The following is a 23,197-nucleotide window of genomic DNA, read 5'->3' as shown; positions in this document are numbered from 1 at the left end:
GGGAGAACTGTGTACCTTACAGTGTTGCAAAATATAATTGCTTTGTGTTCATATAAAATTGCTTGGCCAAGTGATACTTTCTTATATTTTCATAATTTTAATTTTCTGTCAGTGTAATAATATTGCTGCAAAATCAGGAAGGTTATCTGTTGATTTAGTTATAGCTTCCTAATTCTTATAAAGCCATACACTTTTAATTTAATAGATTCCTTAGCTTTCATGCTATACATAACGACGACTCTGGTATTTATACTTCTCTCCCTGTAATTGATTTCTATATGGCTAAGAAATTTTCATCGCTCTTTTTCAGTAGATGCTTTCTCCTGAGAAGTACTTAGTATTTATACGAGTATATTCTCATGCCAAAATCTCATAATTTCTGTTATTAAGAACCATATCCTTTTATTTTACCTTTTCTAGTTCAGTTTTCTGCTTGGTGCAGATTTCCATGCTGTCTTTTTAAACACTTATAAATAAAGTACATATGGCTTATTCTGAATTAATGAAAATTCTGCCTAAGATAACAGCTGTCAAGACTGTGGGGAAACTCTTGCTGATTTTATGGCTATCATGTACTAATACATAGAGAGACAACTGTGTTGATTTTGCTTCTTAGTGTGTTGCAACCTTTTTTTTTTCTTTTGTTTTTAGTCATCAATGTCTGTCGCTTAAACATGCCTAATGTTTTAAAGTATCTTAGCTCGATCTGCATTATGTTCCATTTATACTAATGTACACGGCACTTGTGGGTTCTGAAGAGTGCATACCGAGACGTACACAAGTACAATAATGTATTGTTCAGGAGATCGTGTCCACCATTTAAAACAGACGTTCTGTGCCTTTCCCTGTTATGGTGCTGGGATAATGGAAGGATGCAAACACAACTCTGTGTAGAAATTCTGTATTTCTTAATCTGAATCTAGGCATAAAGACTTTTTCTAAATATTTTGAGATGCAACATTCCTACTTAGTGTTGTAGTAAAACTATTAAATGTATTTTTATTGTGGAAAAAGCTTAAATATATTCCTAAAATCAAGAATTAAAAATAATTTTTATAATACAATTTTTAACTATATAGTTGCTTAATAATTGACTTATTACTAGTAAAGAACTTGGAGATGATGAAAAAAAAATCCCTTCATATTTTCAGTGTAAATAATCTAGATACTAGTATTAGTCTCTTTATGACTTAATTTCAAAGATTTAAAGTATTACAAAGTTTCAGCAAGACTACTGAGTAGCAGCATTCATCCAAAATGTAGTCCATTTAGATATTTTTACATTGCAGTAATCTTGAAAATAGCTTTAATTTTATCAGACTATTTACCTTCCATTCACAGAACGGCTTGGATGATGTCTCAGCCTTTTGACCAACTTCCTTTCGCTAAGAAATGTGGTGCGGTTTATTCTGGACAAGTCTTTACTTGTTTGTTTGGTTTTTTTTTCTTTCTTTCTTTTTTTTTTTTGCAGCATAAGCCATGTAGAAATGAGTGTCATCTTGCATTTTATATATGGAGGTGTTCTGGACTTCCCAGACAAAGTTGATGTTGGGTACATGTCAACTTTTATTATTTTTAATTGTAGTTTGTGCTTGTTCTGTATTTTCTCAGTTAAGTGTCAAAATGAAAGTTCTTCATGTAGTATAAATAAGACAAAGATGTCAAATCTAATGATCATTACACCTAAACTTACTTGAGGAAATTCCAAAAATAAAGCTGTTGAAGAAATCTTGTTTATTTGGCAGCTACTGGAAAAGGTGAGCCAGACGTTTTTGGAATGTTATATAAGGAGAATGAAAAACAGGAGGGTGTTTTATACCAAAATAATTCCCAATTTGCCTGTACCTTCCTTTTAGTTTTCAGAATAATATGTAGAGTGTGTGATAATATTTAAGTTAATATTTGGAATTTATTTTTAAATAACCAACTGAGTTGATGCAAAGGCCAAGTAGTTAGTGTTAGATCCATAAAATATGATATACAGCAAACAATATAAATGTTGGCATTTTCTTCTGGGATAGCTTTTAATCAGTTTTATACAGAATCCTGAATTAGTGAAGTAAGTTCTGAAATGTGTGAATTATTCCCTGAAACTATTTATACATTAGCTGTTGAACTCTGCCACCAAATATTAAAACACTACAATTTCCAATTTCTTAATGTTAGAAATTAAAGCACATCTATCCGAAATAAAAATACGGAATTGTTTAAAATATTCCCCAATGTCAATGTTTAAGTAATGAATTGATATAAAAAATAAAAATATGGTATTGATTATTATGTAAAATAATTAATAGTTTGCTCACTGTGCTTTTTAGTATTTGGAAGGGACAAAATTCTCAAATATGTTGTAATCAATAACATTTTATGTAATCCTGTAATGTTTGGGAAAAAAAAACTACAAAATGCCAAAACTCTGCTGGCACGATTCTCTTTTTCACTTGCTACCCTGAAAATAGAGAAATTGAGAGTCTTCTAAACAGTTTCTCAGCCAGTGGCTGAGGCTTACTTTTATATAGACCAGAGCCGCTGATTGGGAGATTATTATTAGGTCAATACATGTTCCTGTTCAAAGATTATTCTTTGCCAAGTTTCACACTTGGTTATCAGTCTATTTCTACAGTAAATTCTGACAGAACAAAGAGGTGAAATTAGCATGTAAATTGTCTTGTATGCAAAATGCATACATGAAAACGAGTTTTTTTGATTCCTGTTGCAACTGCTTTCTCTTTAGTCGCATGTTGGGCATTGCAGATATGTATGGGCTAGATGGGCTGAAAGAAGTGGCTATCTACATTTTGAAAAGAGATTACTGCAATTTTTTCCAAAAGGTATGTCAGTTCTCGTGCAATTTTGTGAACTGTAAGTCTAAGAATAATTTTCATTCTATTACTTACATCATATTGATGAGATACTTAACTGTGTGGTCAAGGTGTTAGCTTAAGTCAACAGATGCTATTCTTATGTGTAAATCTGCCAAATTCACTAGGATTGGTGATGGGAGTAAGGCCTGTGGTATCATCCACCTATTTATAGAAGCTTGTAAACCACAAGTGATGAAAACCAGTATTCCACGTGATCAATTCAATATATACCTAAGAGTATAATTTAATGCATTCCATCGTATATGTAATTGTTCTTAATAGGAGTATGGAAAAACTATATATTTGCATATCAGATTTCATGGTCATGTATTTAGAAAATATTTCTGTTCAATTAAAATCAGTTTAAAAACGAACAACTGCTTACAGTCGAGCATTTTCATGCATTAGGCTCACTAGGCAGAATACTACTTTATTGACGTGTGTGGAAGCAGATGACTTCCCTACTCTGCGTAAAGGCAAACAAACTTAAATAACATGGTACCTAATAGTACTCCTGGTTGAACTGAAGATTTTGTAATTCTGTTCAGTTTCTGTAAGTCAGAATGTATAATAATTGTGATAATTTGCTAACAACTCTAGCCTGTTCCTGGAAAACAGCAACCTGTACTAGAATGCATGGCTATTGCTCATTCAGTGGGAGCGGAAAGCCTATATGCCGCTTGCATGAAGTAAGTAAAATAAAATAAATTATGGTTTATGTTTTTCATTTCTCTGCTTTCTGTTGACATTATGTTACTTTGCAAGATTTGGTTTATTTTGGCATATAAAATGTTCATATTTTAAGCATTTTTTTCTTCACAATACTTTAGAAGTATCACTGATGCTAACAAGTGAAGATAGAACACTTATCTTCCTTACCTAAGAAAGGCTCTTTTTTTCAACAGGTGGGTAGGAAAACATTTTGCAAAATGTTTGTCAGAGAGAAGCTTTGCCAGTTTACCTACTGAACTTCAAAACAACTGTCTTGTTATGTTGATTAACTCTTTGGTAAGTAGTATTTAGTGTGCTTTATATAAAAATAGAGCAATGTAAATTCTTTCTTTAGCTGTGCAGTGTAATTTAAGAGATAATAAATATAGTATTCTAAATCTGCAGTGCACTTAAACTATGTCAAAAGTTCCCATTAAAATAACAATTTAAAAACAGATTTTGATGTGTAGATGTCATTGTTATGCTTCACGGCACACAGTCTAGTGATAATCGCATCCAAGTCCAGCATAATAATACAAAATAAATTTATGAAACACAGCTGTGACATCATAGCACCACATTATGTATTCAGATAGTGAAGAACAGCAAATTGCTGTATCAATTTCTGTGTTAGGTGGCAGCATACATTGTGATGTCCTTTTCCTCTTTGCCTATATTCTAATTTGGAAAAAATGTATGTTTTTTCAGACTTCGGGTGATCACAAGCCATTTGTTTACAGGCAAGCTGACATTTCAAAAATAAAGTAACAGTATAGTATACATATCTTCTACTTCTCAGATAACAGTACTGAATTGGTCCCCCCAGAGTTCAGCATTCATTTTTTGTGGCACTTATTTACATTGTTCCAATTCAGATCTGCCTAAACTTAAATGGTTTCTAATTGGGTTTCTGTTTAAAACTACCCTTAGAGCTGACTTAAAAGCAACTGATTTGAGCTAGACCTGTTAACAGGAATTTGGTCTAGTAATTAGCCTGTAAATACACAGAATTGTAACAGAGGTATAAAGAGTAGGCAGAGGAGCTAAAGCTAAAGCTGTACAGCCACTGCCAAGCATGTATGTGACTGTAATGTGGATTGGCATATACAAAGTTTAATCTAGGTAGCTCAGGTAACATTCACAGGAGGATTTTGGTTCTAGCACACACCAGACAGCTACGTGATGTCTCATACATCTCATGCTTATGTCCTTGTCCCCGTGTCTGTTACTGTTGTTACCCAATCTAAATAGCTCACGTATGGCTACCCACACTGCCAAACATACCCCTAGTTCAAGAGAAGCACTCTTAAATGGTTCTGGCCAAGAACTGCCCTTTGCTGAAAGGGCTGCAAAGGCTTCTTGGGACTGTTTTTTTTTCCAGACCTCTTTGATGTGAAGTACTTACCCCATGAAGGACTGAGGCCAGCAGGTCAGCTGTGAGTGGTGGCTGCTACTACATATTCTGGTGAAAGCCTGAAAAACAAGAGATTTCAGAGCTATGTGGCTGTACCAAGAGAAGCTTGAGAGTATCCAAAGTTATAAAAACCAAACAGTCCTTCTACTAGAATGCATAATTTCTAACAGAAAAAAGACAGTAGATATAGCTCTTAAGATTCTAGGTGTTGTGCCGTTATATTAGATCAGAATACTCAGTTATTCCTAGAATATATACATAGCTTTGTACATCATATATTGTATAAATATTTGAGAAGTTTTAAGTAAGGTTTTATGGATTATAGATCAGTTAATTCTGATCTACAGGTGTTCATAGTTACACCACCATCCACCCATCTCCGAACTAGCTCAGGTGTGTTGTGTAGGTGAGAGTGTATGTAGACGCAGTTTTAGGCTCCCCTCCAGGCACCCTTGTGCAACATAATCAGAACAGCTTACAGGTAAACCTAAGCCACTTCAGACCTTCCTTCCCTTCTGTGCCTACTATAATCTATCAAGATACTGTGGTTACAGTTTGTGTTGAAATACCTGAGCTATGTTTAAGCTACCAGCATTTGCAGAACAGTCGTGGCACTGTAGTACTAGTACAGCTCCAGCTGTGTACTCAGCTCCTCTGGAAGATTTTTGCAGTCTGGCCGGAAGTGTGTTTTGGTTCCCGTTTTACTGATTTAAAATTTGTGTTGGTGAGGCTTTGCGAGATTCACTGATATTTTAACAGACTGGAGCCTAGAAAGCTTTAAGAATTGCAAAATTTAAAAATAAAGCATAAGCCTCTTCTGCCCACAGAACAGTTCTGGTAAATGTTCGTTTAACTCTGAGCTCTTAAGACACACAGTCCAAAAACTTGTGGAATTCCCAGTGGAGTTTTTTACAACCTGCAAAAATACTTAAGGCTGCTTAAGGGAGGAAGAAGAAGAGGTCTGACATGAATTTTGAAGGGGCTACTGTATGTTTTATGATCTTCTTTGCTGCTACAGTTCTCTGCTGTAAAAGTTTTTAACAGTTACACCCAGTTAAATACTATGACTCTACTGATGCTTTCATTTACCAATCTTGGAAATATAAAACCTAATTAATGTGGGGCAGCCCTTTAGAGGATGAAAAGGTGCAAAGAAAAGGAGATTGCGGGTCAGAAAATCTTTGGGAAGCCACAATGGTGAACACAGAAACATTAAAAAGGGAGTGCAGTTTAAACACTGTACAGGTACCTACCCCTGGTGTCTCAACTACATGCAAGAAAATTACCTTTTTTTTTAGATAAGTAAAGTGGACTCCACTATAGAATGGTTAGGAAAAAAATATAACAAGAAGTAAAATTCAGTTAGAGCCACTCTATAAAGTGCTGATTTAATTAGAGGACAATGAAGGAATTCTATATTTCAGTGGAAGTGTCTAATGGGAGTAAATGCTTATTGTCTTGTGAGCAGGGGCTGAATTCTGGACAATTCAAAAAGCTTGTAATTGAGTCCAGTGGGAGCAAGATCAAACAATAAGCATATACTTAATCCTTAATTTACTTTATATGCGTAGAGGCAAACTGGTTTTGCTCACAGATAAGTAAAATAAAAAAAGTGTAGTTGAATAATGGCTGGCCAGATGTTATAACTACAATATACATGAAGAAAATCCTCCCTGCTTTCTACTTTGCATGGGACAAACATGATTATAATCTGAATTTACAGTAGGGTTTTCTATGTCAAATATCTGTCTGAATTGTTACTTTCTCTAGTGTTACTGAGCTTAATACATAATTTATCAGTGACCTGCTAGGTCACGTAGACTAGAGCTTTCAATCCTTTCTAATGTGGATGACAATAAATTGCAAATTCTTTTTAAGTGATGTGTTAGCCAGTAGGAGTTGCACTTAGGTACTGTGCTGATGCAATGCACAAAAGAACCAAAGGCACGGAACAGGGGAATAAATATTAGGAAATACGTTTGGTTGTTTTAAATGTAACTATAAACATAACAGTTATATTTTTTTAGAGAAACATTAGACAACAAAAGAGGGTAAGTTCAGTTAAAACTCCATCTGGGAAGACAAATATTTGATGTCTGACTCCTTTAAATAAAGCAAAAGGGTTCATACCTGTGAAAGTGTTTGGGTATCTATGTATGCTGAATGCTAGGCCATCCACACTCACCTAAAACTTTCACTTACCCATTTTATTTGAGAAATTATTACATCTTTCAGTGACCTAAAAGGGTTTTCTCTATTCAGTTTCTCCAGTTAACATTGGCATTATTTTGTTCAGGACTGCAGTGTGTAATGAAACACAATTGAAAAACACAATAAAACCTGCTGAAAACTTTACTTCCCAACTTCAGCAGGAAGTAGATTATTCCTTTTCTGCTTTAGTTTTGAAGGTAGGTATAGTGCTCAGAATTATCAAAATCCAAATTTATTTAGAGAAGGGAAATTAATATGTGACTGGATCCTTGTGTTAAGTGTTCAGTAACTGAATAGAAGCTATTTTACGAGCAGCAATTCTTTAGGTGATTACTTGGCAACAGGCTAATTTCTGTTTTTATTTTAAGAACCACAAGAATGCTGCTTTCCTTTTGATGGAGAGTGACCGGCTGATCAATAGTCTTCCCCAAGTGAAATGGACGGAGTCAGCTGTGGCCTTGGCATCTAGGCTACAAGAAGAATGTGTAACATTTATTGTGGCAAACTTCCCACATGTAGTACAAAGTGAAGGCTTCTCTATTTTGTTGCAGGTAAAAGTGCCCCCAAGTTATTGTATGTTTCCAAATAAACTTAATTATATCACACTTTGGATAGTTCAGGCTGCTAAATAATCAAAATAGCTTCAACTTTTGCTTTAAAGTACGATTTCTGGAAAATTAAAAACAAAAACAGGCAGTGCTAAGTTGTTTGTTGTTGTTAAAATAACAGTGTTGTTTTAAAGCATATTAATACTTTGGTACGGAGGGTTGATACTGAGTTCAGGTTACATGCCTTAGTTAAGCAAAAGTTCCAATGAATTTAGCAGGACAGTTTCTGCCTTGCAAAGAGATAAGTATATACATAAGCTTCAAACGAGCTTTAAAACCCCTAGAACAACAGCACGTGCTTAGAAGAATGAGTATACTGAGTATACTACTAATACTCATAATCAGACTTCTTCTGATTTTTGTTGCAAGAATGTGGCAACGCTGCAGGTCCTGGTGAGAACATACCTAGTCATCTAGCTGGTTCACTTCTCCCATGAAAGATTTTTTTAGTATGTATAGAGGTTTAAAAAAATAAATAGGCAGATGTTAAAGCATTTTGTCTTTCAATCTAGAGTTGCATGTGGCTGTAAATTCATCACAGTGTGCTTGTTCCTAAAATTTGTGTTAGCGAGAGGCCCCAGAATGATTTGGTAGAGGCCTGGGGAGGGGTGGGGTTATGGAACGGATACAAAGGAAGATGCTCAGCTTTGGAATACCTCCTGTGCAGCGTGACAGCAGATCCTCTCTGCTCAGTAATGCTTTTGCATATGAAGTACACTCTTTTGTTTTAAATGGCTGCCTTTTGTTGTTTCCTCAGGCACAGGCAATGAGCAGCAAACCTGACCTTCTAGAACTAATTTTTAATGCAATTGAAAAAAGTATTAATAACGAAAATAGCTGCTTTCTCCTTGTAGCTGTGGATACGTTGTTGGACTCCACAAATGTGAAGGAGATGGTAGGTTTTTCAATGTGCAGTGTTTGTAGGAGAAACTGTTCTGGTGTTGTTTCATGTAATGGTTCAAATCAGATGATGTGGTTTAAGCTCAGGTGGCTCAGTCCTGCGGTTGGGGTCACACAGAAAAGCATCTGCATAAATCCAAGGTCCTTTTGGAAGTGCAGAAAATGTTGGCAGTTGTTTACTGGATATTAACACCTCTTTCTTTTAAAGAGGAAACCCTGTCTATGGCAATAAAAAAAAATATGGTGTATTACTGAGAACATAAGTCCCATGGGCACCACTGCTCTGTTGTTCTTTGCTATCACTTTAAATTTGTGATGAGAAAAAAATTATCAAATTGTTGCATTACCTTAACTTACAGGTGAAGACGGTCTATTCTTTTTCTCTGTATGTATCTTTTCCCTCTTTTGGTAAAAGTCACAACTACATTTGCTTTTGTTTAAGACTGTCCTCTGAAGCAAGGACTGTCTCTTAATCTAGTGTGGTTTTTGGACTGGGGGGGTGGGGGGGTGGGGTGTCTGTCAGTCTCCGTGTGTGTAATATGCCATGTATATTCGCACAATCTAAATAATGATATTTAAGCGGTGGTTGACTGTAATGTTGGGGATAATTCATGAATAATATGACATACTGATTAAAATCCAGAATGATGCTAAAAGCAAAGAATGAAAAATAAATGCAAAATGAATTACTGCAATCTGGTGCTATTGTAGATCTTCTTGGTAAAAGTAATGAAAATTTAATCAGATACATTATTTTTCCCTAGAGTATTTGACCTTATTGTGACACAGCTGACAGTGAAGAGCTATTATGGGGTTCATTTAAAAAAAAAAAAAAAGGAAAAAAGAAAAGGAAGGAAAAAAAGAGCAATGTGGTGTTTTCTAGTGCTGTAGTATGCCTTGCAGTGACTTGGTTTTAAAGTATTGTAAAAATTACTGTGGTGGGCAATAATTCTTCAAAAACAGCATCTCCATCTACCAGGCCATTATAAAATATAAGTGATGACATCATTGATCTAGCTTAGGGAGTAAGTAGATTCTGAAAGGAATAATGACTGGTTGCTATGACAATATGCCCCTCGCCAGCTGCTGATTTGTTACTTGAACACAGGGTTTTACGTGCAAGATCCAGGCTCTGCGTGATAAGCTCTGGGTCTTCCTGGTTCAGTCTTTTTATGCTGTTCGTCACACAGAAGGCTGGAAGCTGATGAGGCCAGACCATCAACAGAAAATACAAGCAGGTATGTCTGGCATCAAACGGCATTAGAATTTTTTAGCAATCAGTTTGGTAGATAAAATGTAGGTGGTATTGTGGAGCCAGATACATATTAAAGCAAGAATTGTGATGCTCTAGGTTTCTGAAGTGGTATTTTAGAATAGAAGCAGAATAGCATGCCTAGCTAGTTTCAAACGTGGAAATCAGTAAGTCATTTTCTGTGAAAAGTCTCCTCTGCTTTTCTTTTTAGGTGTGTGTATATAATAGGAACCAAAACCATGTAGATTGATTCTGTTCTTATTTACAGCTGGTCTAAATTACTGAAAATACTGCAGTAGGATTAAAAACCTTATCTGTCTTATTTTTAAGGAGATAAGCACTGTGGATGAATTAAATTTGCACAAAGCAGATTACCCATTCTATGAATTCAGTTCCTATCCTTTATCATTTTCGACATAATGTATAAATATTGCTTGTCTCTTGCATAATGTTTATCTCGTGCACTGTGAGTAAATGCAGATAGCTTGGCTTCACAGTTGATTGGTATTGTGATATTGTGTATGCTACTGCAGAGAGCCCCTAAGGAGCTGCACGGTATTCTCTCAAAAATTTAACAGGCAGCACTTCCAACAAAAAGGAGTTTTTGTTCTGAACGTTTCTTTGTTTTGAAGTACACAAGTATTCTAAGGCTGCAGAACTGATGGTGGAGTTCGGGTTATGGTTGAATATTAGCTTTGACAGTACAGTGTTATCAAAGAAAAGAATGTGTTGAAGGCTCCTCTAAAATTGAATCACTTTTGATTCAAAGGAGAAATAGAAGAAGGACACATTTTGCTGTCCTTTTTGTTAAAGACATTAGCAGCTAGGATATGATAGTTATAAAATTGTTTACGCCTATAGATAGATAAAATTTTATTCTACAATTACATGCCAAAAGAAAGATGCAGTGCCAGTCTTTCTAAGCATGATTTAGGGATGTAGTCAAATAACATCTCACTGCTACTGTATCAAACAGTCTTATGATTTCTTTCTGGATTATAAAATCCTTCAGAAGCTGAGGAGCTGGCTTTAGAAACAAGGGTGGTTTTTTTTTGTTTGGGGTGTTTTATTTTTAGGATGATCGTGTCCTTATTGTAAATAATGTTTAGGCTGCTTTGCACTAGTGCTTTCAACACAAAAAAATATTTGAGACGAAGGTGTGCCTTAGTTGTCCAAACTCCATCTTGCCAGAAATTGTTTTGTTTTCTTTTAGATTAAATTGTAACTCAGAGCTAGCATACATTTTATATGTAAACAGATAGGCTGAAATGTTTGCATAAATTATCTGGTTTTAATTACAGGCAAAGCAATCACACAATACTGGTATACAAATTTTAATCTTCAGGTGAAATATATCTAGGATAACTCTAATCAACTTTCATCTTAATGATTTCTGGTGGTGGTTTATCTTCTAGAGATTTAACCTGCATAGAATCAGAAGGCTATAATAGAGGAGGAAATATGCCAAAACAAGACAGATGATATTGTGGGTTTTTTTAATTCACAACATGTATTGTATTTTTCTTAGGCACAAGTTTATGTGGATTTTGTCTTAATATATTGGTATGTATTAATGTGCAGAGTCATCGCTAGAAAAAGGATTAGATCCCTAGGGTGCCATTTTCAGCATACCTTTTGTGTGATTTTTACAGACTTATATAAAAATTACTTTTAGTATCTTCAATAAGAATTCAGCAGAATTTTTGTTTGTGTTATACAGATACATTTTTTGTATGTATAAATAGTATGTCAGAACATGAGGCACTGAATGCTTACATTTTTTTAATACCTTTTTTGAAAAACCTTTTTTCAGCTGAAACATTAATGGAAACAAAAATGAAACCTTATTGATTCTGGGTCTGTACAGTGTCTATAAATATACTTTCTGTATTCTACAAGCACAATTGATTTAAAGGCTTTATTGGAAAATGCTTCCCTCAGAGTAGACCAGTCAAAAAAAAAAAAAAAATTCCACATGACAATCACAGGGATAACTCATGACATTGCTCTGCATGCTGTCTAGAGGCACTATGATCTTACTTGTACATTTAGATATTTTGACTTTACCACTTTTGAAAACTAATATAATTTACTTTAATCAATCTTTCCTATAAATAGTATAAATAAATATTCTGTAACTTACAGTACATTACTTAAAAGTCATTAGTACTCTAAATTTGAAGGTCTCTCTTTTTTGTAAATTGTGTACACTTTCAAAGGTCTCAGTGCACTGCAAGCTTTAAGTGAGCTAAGCTTGGATAAACAAAAGTGTGTCTTACTATGGAAATGGGGAAACAGAAGAGTTAAACAACTTGCTTATTATGGCCATGTGACATCATTACAGATACCACATTTTTTGTTCTGAACATAAAACCATGTATTTCCACTTAACATTTGCCATGTCACCAAAATTAGCCTTCCTAGAATAATTACAGGACCCAAAGAACTGCTTTCTGTTTTCAGATGATGTTAATTGAGTAGTCTGGATTGTTTTCTGTCTCGCTTCTTTCCTGCTAAATAGTAAAGAAACTGCTTGTTCCTTTTCCAGCTGCATTTGACAAGGGTGATGACCGAAGACTTGGCAAAAAACCTATATTCACTAGTTCTCAGGTAAACATTTCTATCCAAACATTAATAATACTGAGAATCTTGCAAACAAAAGTATTTTCATTGTGTGTTTTAAATTCAGTATTATTTTGTCAGTATTATTTAATGCAACTTGCTTTTGATAAATTTGTATTTTTTTGGTGAACTGTTATTTCTGCAGAATCAGTAATGTCCATTACTGGAAACATCTTAGGACTCAGCCTATGCTCTGCTACATTTTCAAAGAGATAAGCTCAAATAAAAGATGGGAATTTGTGTTCAGAATCTCACATTCCCCTGTTGCTATGTAATGAAACTGATCTGTTTCCCAGAGCAAATGGTTTGCTACTGAGCTAATTAATCTCTGCTATTATCACAAGCCATCACAACACTGAGTCTGTTACGCTCCCTGCCCTGAAAAAATATTTTTTTAGGGCCCTCAACTCTTCTATTGAGACTCACACTCAAAACTACATTACTGTTTGGTAGAAAAACAGGATGGGTTTCACATGATTTGACAGTCTTGGATACATTGCAATGAAACTGGTATCACAAAGATTCCCTTTCATGCACTCAATTCTCCATGTTTCAGTATATATCTTTACCTGAGAGAGTTATGAATATTGTCACTTATCTGGTGGATATGCTGTTGGTAATGGTTAAAAACATCACATGTATTACAAATTAATTTTTGCTTTTATGTCTGTAATATAATTCATAGTCTTTATTTCTCTTTGGAAAATATGCACATATAACTCAAAAAAAAAAGGCTTTCTTACTTCAGCAGACTCTAATAATACAAATAAATATTACAGAGTAATTTGTCTAAAGTAAAAGTGAAACTCTACTTATATAGAAACTCTACTTATGTCCTCTATATAGAGCAGTATTTCACATGAAATTTACTAGACACTCCAGTTATTTCTGGTACTTGTATATCTTTGAAAGCCACCAATCTGAGCTAAAATACAAAATTCCTTTTAATTATTTCTATGCTGAATATTGTTGCTTTAGATTCATGTGCTACTAAAAAAGTAGCTGTGTTTCAGAAATGAAAGATAATGGATAGTCTGGTGTTCTAAATGTCTTCTGGTTGTTCTTTTTTTCCCTGATGCTTTTTTTTTTCTAGCTAAACAAATCTATTACTGAATCTGTTGGTATAAGGAATACTTCCTGGACAGAACACAGCAGGAAAGATTGCTGGGGAGATTCTTCCACTAATCAGGATAAAATGAAATCTGATGGATTAGGAGCATCTGGACATACATCAAGCACCAATAGAAACACTGCTAATAAGGCTTCAAAGCATGAGGATGTAAAGGGGAAAGATGGCAAAAAAATAGTTTCCAAGATTACTAAGGATTCAAAACCTGGGGAAAAAGCTGCTTCGCCAAAGGCTAGAGCTGTTATAAAGACAAAAATAGAAAATAATGGAAATGTGAAGGCTGAAAGCATGCTTAGCAAGCAAGATGTTGAAAAGACATCATCTGCAAGTGGACAAAAAAATTCAGGAAGTGGCAAAGGACTAAAAAACCATGAAGGAAAAATCGCAGGTGCCAGACCTAAAGTGCTGACAGTAACCTCAAGTGTGCAGATCAAAACAAAACCATTGAAAAAAACGACAGGGAAGGAATCTCCCTCCTTAGTGACTGTGGCAGGAACTTCCAGCAAGTCAGCAAATGCAAGCATAGATATCCAGACTCCCAGTGAACAGACAGAGGAACCCAAAGAGGATAAATTGGTAGAGGAAGGGAAAAAAGAGACTGGTAACTTTTTGGGGTTTTATTAATTTATTTATTTATTTATTTAAAAGTCCCCTTCTGGTTTGTCCCAGGCTGGTCATACACTGAAAAGCAGCCTGGGAATCTTTAAAAAATCTACTATAGGTTGATAAAAGTCACCTTCTTCCACTGTAAATGAATATTACTGGAGATAATATTAAATTTCTTCTCTATTAACTGGCTTTATTTTATGATTAACTGATAGCCATATAAAATAGTAAAAGTTTTAAAAGTTTAGCATCTGTGCTGTTTTCAATAGCTGATCTTCATATATTAGAATTTTTTCAGTACTTATCTGCAATGCGTTTTCCTCTATAGTTAATTTTGAATTTACTTTACAATAGTGAAAACAAAGCCATCTGCGAAGACATCAGATGGAGTCACCAACAAAAAAAAGAAGACTGAGCTTGAGGCTAATATCACAACAAGCAGGTATGTTACATATCAATATGCTGCTTTACACATAGAGGTATGTGTGTGTCTATGTTTGTGAAAAAAGTTTCAGGTGAACTATTAAACTTACTGTTAAGTAAACATGTTCTTTTTAATCTGAGAATGGTTGTCTGTTGCATGTTACTAGCAAAACAATTTGAGTTAGCTGTTGGAAACGTAAAGATAAAATTGGTTTGGCTTTTGTGTTGGATTGTTTCATGCTAATCATTTTTAAATTGTTATAGGTCATTCAGAATTCTGCACACTGGAACAGTTAATGACTACACAAGGTGTTGTAAACTTACCATTTCTGGGATAGTTTAGATGAAACTGGACAGCTGAAGCACTATGAAATTGTGAAATAGGTCATTTATATATATGTGTGTGTGTAGATATATATATGTAAAAAAAATGCAGACATAGGTTTTATTTTCAAAAAGTATACCTTTTAGTATACGTTTTAGGTTGCCTTTTCAATGCTTATATTAAAACATCTATATTGTCTAAATATAATTAAACATTGCTATATTTTAGGCTTGGAAATAATGAATGAAATAATTTCTTTGCAGCATGACAAAAAAATCAGCTGGAAAAGGGTGTAATGAACAAAATGTACAAGCTGTTCTAAAGAAAAAAGGGAATGTGAGTAGCAATTCTGCAGCACAGCAAAAGGCTCAAAACACACCTGCTAATTCTCCCAAGAACCAAGGTAAAGTTTCGTACAGCAGTGAAACAGTCTGACATTTATTATGCAAAGCTTTGTCTTTTTTTTTTTTTTTTTTTTTTTTCCACAAGCATTTGGCAAAATCTTCTGAACAATTCTGTTTATTTTCCATATTTTGCTTTTGGTGGCGATCCTAAACTTTAAAATGCAAATGAATGTGTGTCAACTTCAAAATATTTAAAAGATGGTCTTCACTTCCAATTGTTGTTTTCTTCTGCTTGTTTAATCTGCTTTGCAGAGTCTTTTATTTGCTGGTCCCCTGCACTTCTGCACTTGGAACCATGACTGAGTTCAACAGAAATTCTGTAGGTCAAGCATTTATAATATGCATCAAAGATCTGGACCTCAGACTTCTTTATGAACTGTTAAGTTTATGCCTCCCTTTTTTGGTGACCCCTCCCTAGGGGCAGCACTACTGATACTGACCTACCCCATAAAGGAATATCTGATTTCAACAGCTATTTGTATCAAGTATGGGAAATGACATTGTAGACCACAGAGAGGAAACCCTGCTTTATAAAGATACAAAGTGTTAAGGATGGAGCTGTTTTTAATCCCATTTAGATTTGGCACTTGTTAGGTGGAGGGAAATATTCAAGTTGTATTATCTTAAATGCATTATGATACAGAAAACACAGGTCCTGTCAATTTGTGGTCATTAAAGATCTTGCAGTATTTTCTGACTGAGCAGGGATATTAATTCGGGTATTCTAATCACATTATAACTAATGTAATTATTTTCTGCCTGCTTTCATTTCCTCTACAATATAAATTGAATACAGTACTCATCACTTCCTGTGTTAAGCTGCTGTGCAGTGCTTCTCTGCGCTATTAGATAGCTGCTGCTTTCTGTTCCAGGGGTGACCACTTCAGTTACAGGTTGAAGTAATCCCTTTATGCACAGTCCATAAAGTGCTTTAGTTCTAAAGATGGCATGTAAATGCAAGGTGGTATTTTTGTCTAGTATTTGTTTAAGATCTCAATTCTTAGGTCTTTAACAAGCCTTAAATTCTTTAGTTACATAAAAAGTTTAGTAACTTGCTTCTCAACATAAACAAACTCACATAAATTTGGTGAATATATTTTGACTGGCATATACAATCTTTATAGTCTTTTTTTTTGCTGTTTGTTAGGACTTCAGGGGGAATCGCCAAATTCGCTGAAATCAGGAATGTCTCCAAAACATAACGAAGAAAAAAATGTGTTACAACATCTGGTTCAGACAACAGCCTCAGAAAAACATTCTTCAGCCAAGAAGAAGAGTGTTAAGCAGTTGCAAACACCTGTAGCCAAAGCCACTGCAAAAATAACACCTAAAACTCTGGCTCCATCAAAAAATGCTGAAACTGTGAATAATAAAGACCCAAAACCAAAAACAGCTGGGCAATCTGTGTTAAAATCTCAGTCCTCTGCCCCAAAACATTCAAGGAGTGAATCTCCTGTTGTCCAGAAGAATGTGCACTCTTCTGAGCACAGAAGTTCAGGACAGAAACTTGAAAAAACCATGACTGATGCTGTGGCAGGTCAGCTTCACGATAATGAATGCTATTCTGCAAAGCAAAGTGAATCTTTAAAATCTGTGATGGAAAGTAGCAGTGAAGATAAACTGCTGGTGTCCTGTCAACCCAATAATCAAAAATTATCAGAGCATTCTGAAAATGTGGAATGCAAAATACAACCCGAAACTTCTCCACCAATTACAGAAGAAACTCTTTCTAAACTGCATGTTTCACTGCAAAATGAAATGGAAGCAAGACAGATTTGTGGAGATCAGACTGGAATTAAACAGATTGGAGGTACAGAGAAAGATGACAATACAGCTGAATTTCACTGCCATGCACAGTCTTCCAGTGATGGATACTCAGATTTTTCCAAGGAAACCAATCAAAAGACTTCAGGAGAACTGGTGAAACATTCAAAAGCAACAAAAGTCTGTACTGAACAAAGTGATAAATTAAACTCTGAAACAGGTCTTAACTACGGTGAAAATGCTTTACCAGGCTTTTCCAGAATGATAACCAATAAAGAGGATGAGACATCATCTCCTCAGATTCATATGGAGGGATTTCTTACAGCTGATGAGCTGTGTGATACATCAGCCTTGACTGAATACAAATCAGTTACAGCAGATTTAGATGATGTTTCAGAATGTTCCACAGAACAAATAACAGAAAAATGTTCACCCAGTTACACAGAGTCTATAGATCCTACAGAAATGCCAGAAAACCATGAAAATGCAGAAATTCCCTTTGTGGACCACTGGAATACTGGTGCACTAGATCCAAAAGAGAGTCCTGAATCAGATACTGGCAGTGCAACCACATCCTCTGATGATATAAAACCAAGATCAGAAGATTATGATGCTGGAGGCTCTCAGGATGATGAAGGATCCAATGAAAGAGGGATTTCTAAATGCAGCACTATGCTGTGCCATGATTTTCTTGGAAGAAGCAGCAGTGACACAAGTACACCTGAGGAATTAAAAATTTATGACAGCAGCCTAAGAATAGAAGTGAAAATGAAAAAAGAGGGTTCTGATCTCTTCCGTGTTAATTCAACGAGTGATGATGAAATACCAAGAAAGAGACCTGAAATTTGGTCCCATCAAGAAAGTGTAAGGACCAATAGCAGAGAAAGCAAAAGTTCTACTTTTGGCAATACACAGTTTACTCAGGAAGCAGACCAAGTTTCTTCTTCTGCTGATGAAACAGAAGATGACAAATCTGAAGCAGAGAATGTTGCAGAAAACTTTCCTCCATCAAATGTTCCTACTCAACAGTTCCAAGGAATTGATAATTTAGCTTTTGAAGATGCAACAGAAAATGATACTGCAAGTCAAGAGTTTTCTAAAACTAAACATTTCAAACGATCTGTTTTACTTTCAGTAGATGAATGCGAAGAATTGGGATCTGATGATAGAGTGGAAGCTCATACGTCACGTCAGCATTCAATAGATTCTCTTACTCCTTCAGAAGTATTTGACAGTGTTTCTCAAGAGCACCATGGAAATACTTTTTATTCAAGATACTCACTGGAAATTGAAGATGGATTCCTGGATTGCAAACAGCATAAGGATAGGGACAATAGATCGCATAAAAGTGAAAGTTCTCTCCTACATCTTCACGACACTGACGTCCTGGGGAAGGACAATCAAGGTGCTTCAATGACTGAACAAAATTGCCCAGAGAAAGTCTGTTCAGCAGCTAGTCCCTGTCCAGGAGAAAAACAAATATCAAATGTGAAGGATGATGTGGCTAGTGAATTGCACCAGTGCAATAAATACTTAGACAATGATGCAAAATCTCAAGAAAGGCCATGTCATTTGGATCTTCATCAGATAGAAACTAATTCTGATGTGCAAAAGAGCAGCTCTGCAAAACCTGTAGAAGCCAGTAAGAATCAGATACTGACTCAGGAAGGTCAAGTGAGAGACAGTCAACCAGCAACTACTGAATGCGCTAATACTGATTTACTTCCAGGTAATGTACAGAAATAGAAACAATCAGTCGTTCAAAACCAAATTAATAGGGAAAGCTTTGGCAATTTGTCTGGGATTGAATCCTGAACTGAAGTAATTTTGGCTGAAACTATATTAAATTTAAATATTTTTAAGTATTTCACTTGGGTAGAGAATGCTTGTCTGTTTGAAATATCCGTCAATACCCTGCTGTTCAATGAGAAACTTGACTACAAGAAAAGAGTTTTTATGTAATGCTAAAAAGAAAGATTGGATGCACTTGTCTGTACTTCAGTTATTTTTGATCCAATCTAACATTGACAGCATCAGCTTTTGATGGAATCTTAGTATTTGTTTTGTCTGCTTGACAACATGTAGTATGTCTGAATGGGATGTGCAATAACTACATTAATAACCTTAACTAAAGCGCACTGAACTGTTTACCTGAACAGCTATATGCATTATTGTTGTAATTTATTTATTTATATATTATACACAAATTTGGATCCTTCTCCCACTGAATATAACTGAATATTTGCCATATACATCAGTGGGAGCAGGCTTGAACTCTGATTTAGAGCTTATGAGATGTCTAAAATTCTAAATTTTACCAGTAAAAGCTTATTTCCTAAAAGAGAGATTATACTTAGAACTAATGCTTATATACAGAAAAGTTCTAACTTGTTTCATGTAGCTAGATGAATACTTGTCTAGTTTTGTGTTTTGTCTTCTTTATGCCAATAATTCAGTCTGTTTATCCCATCAAAAATATACAATAGTGTTGATTACAACTATTGTGTATTCAGAGTAATGAAATGCTGATCATGATCTATGTTCAGCCAGACCACAGAACAAGAAGACATTAAAAGTCTGTACTTTTTTTTTTTAAGTTTGCTTGCCCTTGCCTGCAGCTGCCCTTGCATGTGCAGTGTAGAAATGAGCCTGTGGATAAACAATTTTGGTTTTAATTCTCTTGTAAGCTGACATAGCTTAAGTCACCATTCAGTAATCATTCTCTATTTACTCCCTCCATGCACCTCCTGGTCTAAATTTAATTTATGTAGTAAATGAGAAATTTCATGTGCATTAAGTGTATATTTACATTGTCATTTTCTGTATCAGAAACTTAATTATGGAGGTTATTGTTAATTACCAGTGGTGATTGCTGCTTTAACTTAATTTATAAATCATACTTTGTTTTTTATATAGGAAATAAATGCCTCAAATTTTGTCAATTTTGTATAACCCTCCATCCCCCCTTTTTTAACCTGGTTGGATTGTCCTTCCTGAATGAGTTAAATTTTGCTCTACACAGCCCTGAGGGGAGGATCATCTGCAATTTTTACATTGTACAGTATTGTGAATTATTTCAGGAGACATAGATGATTATGACACAATGGCACAAACCTGCATGTATGAGCATCGGCCTTCAAAAACCCTTTCTCCAATTTATGAGATGGATGTTGGAGAAGCAATTGAGCAGAGGATGGATTCAGAAACAGCAGTTCTAGATGTGGATTTTGAAGATCAGCAGTTTGCAGAACAGGACTGGACTCTTCTCAGGCAATTGTTATCTGAGCAGGACTCAAATATAGGTTTCAAAAACTCTGTTCCTGAAGACCTTAACTTAGCACAATGTCTTATCAATCAGACACTGTTTCTGGCACGAGATGGTTCGAATCCTCAGGGTACATCACAAGTAGACACATTCAGTAGGTGGACTGAACTAATGTCTCCACTTGACGATTCTTCAGCAAGCATTACAGTGGCAAGCTTTTCATCTGAAGACTGTTCGTCCCCTCAAGGGGAATGGACAATTCTTGAACTGGAAACCCATCATTAAGGTCATCAAATGTTTGCAGCTGAACTCCAACCCATTCCCCAAATCTATTTTTGATGAGTTGTTTCCATACAGTAATGAAATACTGCATCAGTCAAGAACAAGCAATTCTTGATACTGAGGCAATCTTTCTGATATAATGAGGTAAATATGTTAATTTATAATCTAGATTTAATCACAAGTACAATAATTTTTCAAGACTTAAATGTATGTCTTTTTCTAAAAATGAACTTTGAGCATGTATTTTCTAGAATTGTTAGAAAAAATTAGATGACATGAAAGACAAATCTTGGTTTCCACCCTCCCTTTCATTTTCCTTTCTGACATTTTAATAATCTCATTGAGCAAGGATTTAAAAATTACTGCACAATTAGTGGAGCTATTCCCCTCCTTTTTTTCCTCCCTCTCTATATGGTGACTTCATTTTGCAACAATAAAGATTCAGAATGGTTGTGTCGAAAGGTGATGTGTGCCAACACTGCTTTAAATGACAGAAAGATACACTCATGTTCAAAGAAAACGTTTCAATATCAATCTGCCTTGGGCCTTACCAATATGAGCAGCTTGTTTCATCTGTTTCTTCCAGATTTGATTTTTGTATTTTTGGTTTGTTTTGCTTAGAAGTTTCCAATAAATTTTTTAAATTGTCTTTCCTTTAAATATAAGACTTTGGAGGGTCTGTGCTATAGGAAGAGCACTGTTTCTTTCTTAGAAATGCACATATTTAAGTAAAAATTTTTAATGGCATAGTGCGTGAATTCAGAGGAGTTGGTAGAATGCTGCTCCTGTTCTAAATAAAAGTATGTCTGATATCTCCAGATGTATATCTCAGTCTGAAGTCGTGGTCAGTGTTACATCAGAAGTGTGACATTGACGAGAATTGCCTTCAAGCTTCAATTCATTATACTTGCACCCTTCTGATGCTGGCTGAGGCATAGCAAGATTCTCAGGAATTTGGTTTTGTTTGTTCTCATAGATGATACATTTTTGGAGGGTAACAGGATTCTTGCATCTTCATTAATATCTCTAGTGTAGCTTTTATAATGATACTAAACATCAGCATAACAATTCTTCTGCCTAAGAGTGAAATTCTCAGTACTGCTCATTTTGCTGCTTTCGGTTATTCGTTTGGGCGTGGATGGGACTGTTTATTGTCTTTTCTGATTTGACAGGGGAGGGAGTGAGAAGCTATTTGTAATTCTTACCAAGTCAGAACTCCTCCTGAAACATACAGGGTGTTTTCCCTGCTAAGGTTAGACCCTCTGAGATATCAGCATTATGGAAATAGTAGGGCTTCTCTTTCACATAGCTTAAAATCTAAACAGGAAGTATTCTACCTCCTCTTAGTCATTAACAGAAGTGCCTTCAGAAGTGGGTGCCATTTAAGATAAGTGCACAACTTAAGCTAGCTGTAACCTCTGCTAACATGGTCAATTTTGCAAATTTCTGCACAATTCCAACAGTGCACCTTAATTTTCTTTAGAAACGTCATTTCTTTTTGTTCATAGTGAGAAACTCTCAGTTGTGTGGAAATATGAAGTTGCCCCAGCGTATGATTAAAGAAGTTATGGCTTATCTTTGGACTTGGCATAATAAAGAGCTCCAAGGCAAAACAGTTCTTTAATATCAAGGCAGGAAAAAAAGAAAGAGAAAAGTCTTCCTTTTTCTTCATAATGAAGACTCAAAACTCACGGAAGGAAGATGTTCAGTCTCATAATAAAAATCTTTCCCCTACTCTTTTAGCTTTTAGGAGCATAAATAGTCTGAGGTATTATAATTCAAAATATTTTAAATGTAATATGCTGTATTTACCCCAGTCTTCATCTTGGGTTAATGAGAAGAACCTTTAGAAGCACAAATCATCAAAAAATACCTTGAAGGTGAAAAATAAGTTATCAACAGTGGATAATCTTTTGGATAAATGAAAGAACTACAGTATTGGCCCTAGGAAAAGATGAAACTAGAGAAGCTCTTACAGAAAGCTGAGGAATGGTGTTTTCTCTATTTCTGTGTAAAAGACTGAAGTAAAAGTTGTTTAAAATAAAGTTTAATCAACTTTAAAATACTGATGATATTCTGGTAGTGGGCATTCGCATGTTAAAACGAAATGATGGAAGGAAGAAGATAAAGGATTAGGAAAAGAGATAGAAACTGGAAGAAGGGTCCCTTTTGTCTATATTTTGCTTTACTCATACTTTTTCAATTGAGTATGAAGTTAAAAATAACACTGAAGAGTAGCACACAGTTTCATGTTTGTCATATGAAATACAATCATGTATAGGGGGGTTTAATTGTTTTTTTTTTTCTTCGCATTTACTTTTTCAGTTGTATGAAAATTAGCTTCTCTCTTCAAGTCCCCAGTGATGCTATTGCAATTCCTTTAATAGTTTTGCAGTAGACCAGTGATTAGGATTTGG

The 23,197-nt window shown here is 35.1% G+C and overlaps 1 protein-coding gene across 1 annotated transcript in view; it reads left to right on the top strand.

Annotated features, from left to right (window-relative positions):
• The window catches only part of BTBD8 (BTB domain containing 8), a gene marked incomplete at its 5' end in the record, with an annotated part of 36,491 nt that extends 15,222 nt beyond the window's left edge, over positions 1 to 21,269 (top strand). Inside the window, 15 exons of the mRNA XM_082484478.1 lie at positions 1,472 to 1,552; positions 2,735 to 2,831; positions 3,465 to 3,553; positions 3,770 to 3,872; positions 4,284 to 4,307; positions 7,560 to 7,751; positions 8,566 to 8,703; positions 9,817 to 9,946; positions 12,509 to 12,570; positions 13,676 to 14,312; positions 14,672 to 14,759; positions 15,005 to 15,049; positions 15,329 to 15,468; positions 16,617 to 18,962; positions 20,314 to 21,269. Coding sequence (XP_082340604.1) covers positions 1,472 to 1,552; positions 2,735 to 2,831; positions 3,465 to 3,553; positions 3,770 to 3,872; positions 4,284 to 4,307; positions 7,560 to 7,751; positions 8,566 to 8,703; positions 9,817 to 9,946; positions 12,509 to 12,570; positions 13,676 to 14,312; positions 14,672 to 14,759; positions 15,005 to 15,049; positions 15,329 to 15,468; positions 16,617 to 18,962; positions 20,314 to 20,783 — 4,642 coding nt within the window. The 3' untranslated portion in view covers positions 20,784 to 21,269. The remainder of the gene's footprint in view (positions 1 to 1,471; positions 1,553 to 2,734; positions 2,832 to 3,464; positions 3,554 to 3,769; positions 3,873 to 4,283; positions 4,308 to 7,559; positions 7,752 to 8,565; positions 8,704 to 9,816; positions 9,947 to 12,508; positions 12,571 to 13,675; positions 14,313 to 14,671; positions 14,760 to 15,004; positions 15,050 to 15,328; positions 15,469 to 16,616; positions 18,963 to 20,313) is intronic.
• Between the last annotated feature and the right edge of the window lie 1,928 nt (positions 21,270 to 23,197).

This window comes from Vanellus vanellus (genome assembly GCF_965231255.1).
Source record: "Vanellus vanellus genome assembly, chromosome: 5".
In the NCBI taxonomy this organism is placed as follows: Eukaryota; Metazoa; Chordata; class Aves; order Charadriiformes; family Charadriidae; genus Vanellus; species Vanellus vanellus.
The sequence above is the reverse complement of the archived record's forward strand: the minus strand, read 5'-3'. Positions and strand labels throughout refer to the sequence as shown.